Source organism: Zeus faber (genome assembly GCF_960531495.2).
Source record: "Zeus faber genome assembly, chromosome: 1".
Classification (NCBI taxonomy): Eukaryota; Metazoa; Chordata; class Actinopteri; order Zeiformes; family Zeidae; genus Zeus; species Zeus faber.
The window spans coordinates 1,135,614-1,140,562 of NC_137193.1; the positions used below are offsets into that span (position 1 = coordinate 1,135,614).

General features: G+C 42.5%; 1 protein-coding gene across 1 annotated transcript in view; it reads right to left on the reverse strand.

Moving 5' to 3' along the window:
• Positions 1-4,949, reverse strand: part of plekho1a (pleckstrin homology domain containing, family O member 1a) — a gene marked incomplete at both ends in the record, with an annotated part of 13,857 nt that extends 8,908 nt beyond the window's left edge. The window contains 2 exons of the mRNA XM_080012252.1: positions 3,334-3,477; positions 4,923-4,949. Coding sequence (XP_079868378.1) covers positions 3,334-3,477; positions 4,923-4,949 — 171 coding nt within the window. The remainder of the gene's footprint in view (positions 1-3,333; positions 3,478-4,922) is intronic.

Here is a 4,949-nt window from a genome sequence, read left to right on the forward strand (position 1 = left end):
ATATATGAAAGTATGTATATGTATGACTGTATGTATATATATGACTGTATGTATATGTATGACTGTATGTATATATATATATGACCCTATGTATATATATATATGACTGTATGTATATGCATGACTGAATGCATATATATGACTGTATGTATATGTATGACTGTATGTATATGTATGACTGTATGTCTATGTATGACTGTACATATATATACATATGATTGTATGTATATATATGACTGTATGTATATGTATGACTGTATGTATATATATGACTGTATGTATATATATATGACCCTATGTATATATATATGACTGTATGTATATATCTGACCCTAGGTTTATATATGACTGTATGTATATATACATGACCCTATGTTTATGACTGTATGTATATATATGACCATATGTATATATATGACTGTATGCATATATATATGACTGTATGTGTATATATATGTATATATATATATATATATATATATATATATATATATATATATATATATATGTATATATAGCAGCTTTCAAAGAACCAAGGTCGCTTTACAGGAGAGGGGCGGATTAAGGGAGAGAGAAACAAAACAAAAGGAAAGCTAAACTAACTACGTAACTAACAAACAAACACACAAACAAAGACACAAACAAACAAACAAACAAACAAACTAACTAACTAACTAACTAACTAACTAACTAACTAACTAACTAACTAACTAACTATCTATGTAACTAACTAACTATCTACGTAACTAACTACGTAACTAACTCCGTAACCAACTAAGTAACTAACTAACTACATAACTAACTACATAACTAACTAACTAACTACGTAACTAAGTAACTAACTACATAACTAACGAACTAACGAACTAACGAACTAACTAACTAACTAACTATGTAACTAACTGCGTAACTACATAACTAACTACGCAACTAACTACATAACTAACTACATAAATAATTGACTAACTACATAACTAACTAACTAACTACGCAACTAACTATGCAACTAACTACATAACTAACTACGTAAATAACTAACTACGTAACTAACTACGTAACTAACTGACTAACTACGTAACTAACTACGTAAATAACTGACTAACTACATAACTAACTACATAACTAACTACGTAACTAACTGCGTAACTACATAACTAACTACGCAACTAACTACATAACTAACTACGTAAATAACTGACTAACTACATAACTAAGTAACTACGCAACTAACTAACTAACTACATAACTAACTACGCAACTAACTACATAACTAACTACGTAAATAACTGACTAACTACATAACTAACTAACTACGCAACTAACTATGCAACTAACTACATAACTAACTACGTAAATAACTGACTAACTACATAACTAAGTAACTACGCAACTAACTACATAACTACGCAACTAACTACATAACTAACTACGTAAATAACTGACTAACTACATAACTAACTAACTACGCAACTAACTATGCAACTAACTACATAACTAACTACGTAAATAACTGACTAACTACATAACTAACTAACTACGCAACTAACTATGCAACTAACTACATAACTAACTACGTAAATAACTGACTAACTACATAACTAACTACATAACTAACTACATAACTAACTACATAACTAACTACGTAAATAACTGACTAACTACATAACTAACGAACTAACTACGCAACTAACTACATAACAGGGATGGTAGCTCAGGCAGTAGAGCTGGTGGTCTAGTGATGTAAAGGTTGCTGGTTGGATCCCAGGCTCCTCCTGCTAACATGCTGTAGTGTCCTTGAGCAAGACACTTAACCCCTCATTGCTCCTGATGGCTGCGTCCGTCGCTGTTTGAATGATTGTAAGTGGCTTTGGATAAAAGCGTCTGATTAATGGTAAAATGTAAATGTAATAACTAACTACGTAAATAACTGACTAACTAACTACGCAACTAACCCTAACCCAACCAACAATCAAGTCTATACATATATATATATATATATATGTATATATATATTCTATATACCGGTGGCACGGTGGCGCAGTGCATTGCACTGCTGCCTCACAGCAAGCAGGTCCTGGGTTAGATTCCCGCCTGGGGCGCTGTTGGCACCGTGCTCTGGTGGGTTATCTCCCAAACAGGAGCCTTTCTGTGTGGAGTTTGCATGTTCTCCCCGTGCTCACATGGGGTTTCCTCCACCTCACGTCAGTAAGGACCCCCACCCAAAAACATGCACCATCATGGTGTGACCAGCGATGGACACTTATCACCTGGTCCCCGGGTGCGTCCACGTACGCTGCCCACTGCTCCTGCTGTGCCCCCGGAGGAAGGACAAGCCAGGATGGTTCAATGCAGAGGATCCATTTCACCAGCACCATCAAGCATGTGTTGTAGTGTGGTGTGTTGTGTGACGAATAAAGACTGTTTCTCTTCTTTCTTACCTGTCTGTCTATCAGTCTCTATCTACCTGTCTGTCTGCCTGTTATGTAAATACTTGACGTCCGGGTTCTAACGCAGGAAGCTTAATATTATGGAATGATGTGAACCTTATGTAACGTTACAACACTACATCCATCAGTCAGCAGGTTATACACGCTCACAGCCACAGACAGGCAGGCAGACAGGCAGACAGGCAGGCAGGCAGACAGACATACAGGCAGACAGATAGACAGATAGACAGGCAAACAGACAGACGGGCAGGCAGACGGACAGACGGACAGACGGACAGGCAGACAGACAGGGGCAGGTGGGCGTGGGGTAAGATACATCCTATTTAATGAGTCATAATCATAAGGAGCCGTGACGTCATTGACCATATATGGTCGTGGGCGGGGGATCCCTTTGGGTGTGGTTCCACCAGGTGTGTTGAGGTGGTTGCAACCTCCAAGTTGACGTGGGTGGAGAGGAAGTTGCAAGCTCCAAGTTGACGTGGGTGGAGAGGAAGTTGCAAGCTCCAAGTTGACGTGGGTGGAGAGGAAGTTGCAAGCTCCAAGTTGACGTGGGTGGAGAGGAAGTTGCAAGCTCCAAGTTGACGTGGGTGGAGAGGAAGTTGCAACCTCCAAGTTTTCCAGCAGGCGGTTGATGCTGAACGCAGCCACAGTTCTGCCTGGTAACACTCATTCACAATGTGTGTGTATGTATGTAGATGTATGTAGGTGGATGTAGGTGGATGTAGGTGGATGCAGGTGGATGTAGGTGGATGTAGGTGGATGTACATGGATGCAGGTGGATGTAGGTGGATGTAGGTGAATGCGGGTGCATGCAGGTGGATGCAGGTAGATGTAGGTGCATGCAGGTGGAGGCAGGCTGAGGCAGGTGGAGGCAGGTGGTGCTCACCTCCTTGTCACACAGGAGCAGCTGGCCTCCTCTCAGCACCACGTAGCGGTTCCTCCAAACCTCCATGAAGATCCTTCGACCACAGAACCTCCTGATCCAGCCTGACTTGTCTGTCTGCTGCAGCCTGTCTGTCTGCACGTCCTGCTGCACACACACAGGCAGACAGACAGAAAGCAGAGGTGATTCTGTATGGTACCTGTCTGCATGTGGGTTATTTGGGGAGGAGGAGCAGGAAGAAGAGGAGGTGGAGGAGGAGGAGGTGGAGGATGAGAAGACAGAGGTGGAGGAGGAGGGTTTTAGTGGTGAATGAGAGGGAGGGGAGGAGAAACAAAGAAGGAAAAAAGGGATGAATGGATGAATGGATGAAGGATGAAGGATGAAGGATGAATGGATGAAGGATGAAGGGATGAAGAATGAATGGATGAAGGATGAAGGGATGAAGAATGAATGGATGAAGGATGAAGGATGAATGGATGAAGGGATGAAGGATGAATGATGAAGGATGAAGGATGAATGGATGAAGGATGAAGGTATGAAGAATGAATGGATGAAGGATGAATGATGAGGGATGAAGGGATGAAGGATGAATGGATGAAGGGATGAAGAATGGATGAAGGATGAAGGGATGAAGGATGAAGGATGAATGGATCCAGGATGAATGGATGAAGGATGAAGGGATGAATGGATGAATGGATGAAGGATGAAGGGATGAAGCATGAATGGATGAAGGATGAAGGATGAATGGATGAAGTATGAATGATGAAGGATGAAGGGATGAAGGATGAAGGATGAATGGATGAAGGATGAAGAGATGAATGCATGAAGGATGAAGAGATGAATGGATGAATGATGAAGGGATGAAGGATGAAGGGATGAAGGATGAAGGATGAGGGATGAAGGGATGAAGGATGAATGGATGAAGGGATGAAGAATGGATGAAGGATGAAGGATGAAGGGATGAAGGATGAAGGATGAATGGATCCAGGATGAATGGATGAAGGGATGAAGGATGAAGGGATGAAGGATGAAGGATGAAGGATGAAGGATGAAGGGATGAAGGATGAATGGATGAAGGGATGAAGCATGAATGGATGAAGGATGAAGGATGAAGGATGAAGGATGAAGGATGGAGGGATCTCAGCAGATTAAAACGTTACATCTTTCATTCAAATTAAACTCATCTCAGAGAGCATCAGCTCCATCAGCCCTGTCACTCCCTCCACCCCCCATCAGCCCCGTCAGTCCTATCACTCCATCACCCCATCATCCCCATCTCTCCATCAGCACCATCACTCCATCAACCCCATCTCTCCACCAACCCATCAACCCCATCAGTGCCTTCACTCCATCAGCCCCATCACTAAATCTGCCCCATATCTCCATCTACCCCATCAACCCCATCAGTGCCTTCACTCCATCTGCCCCATCAGCTCAATCAGCCCCATCTCTTCACCAGCTCCATCAGCTCCATCAGCCCAATCTCTCCATCGATCCGCCGCGGTGCGCGCGCGCAAGGTGGAGCAGTACGACCATTGTTCGACGCGTGGGTGGAGGCTCGAGCGGAGCGACACCGCCGCGACCGGACTCACCCGCCTGGTCACATGGCTCCTCTTCAT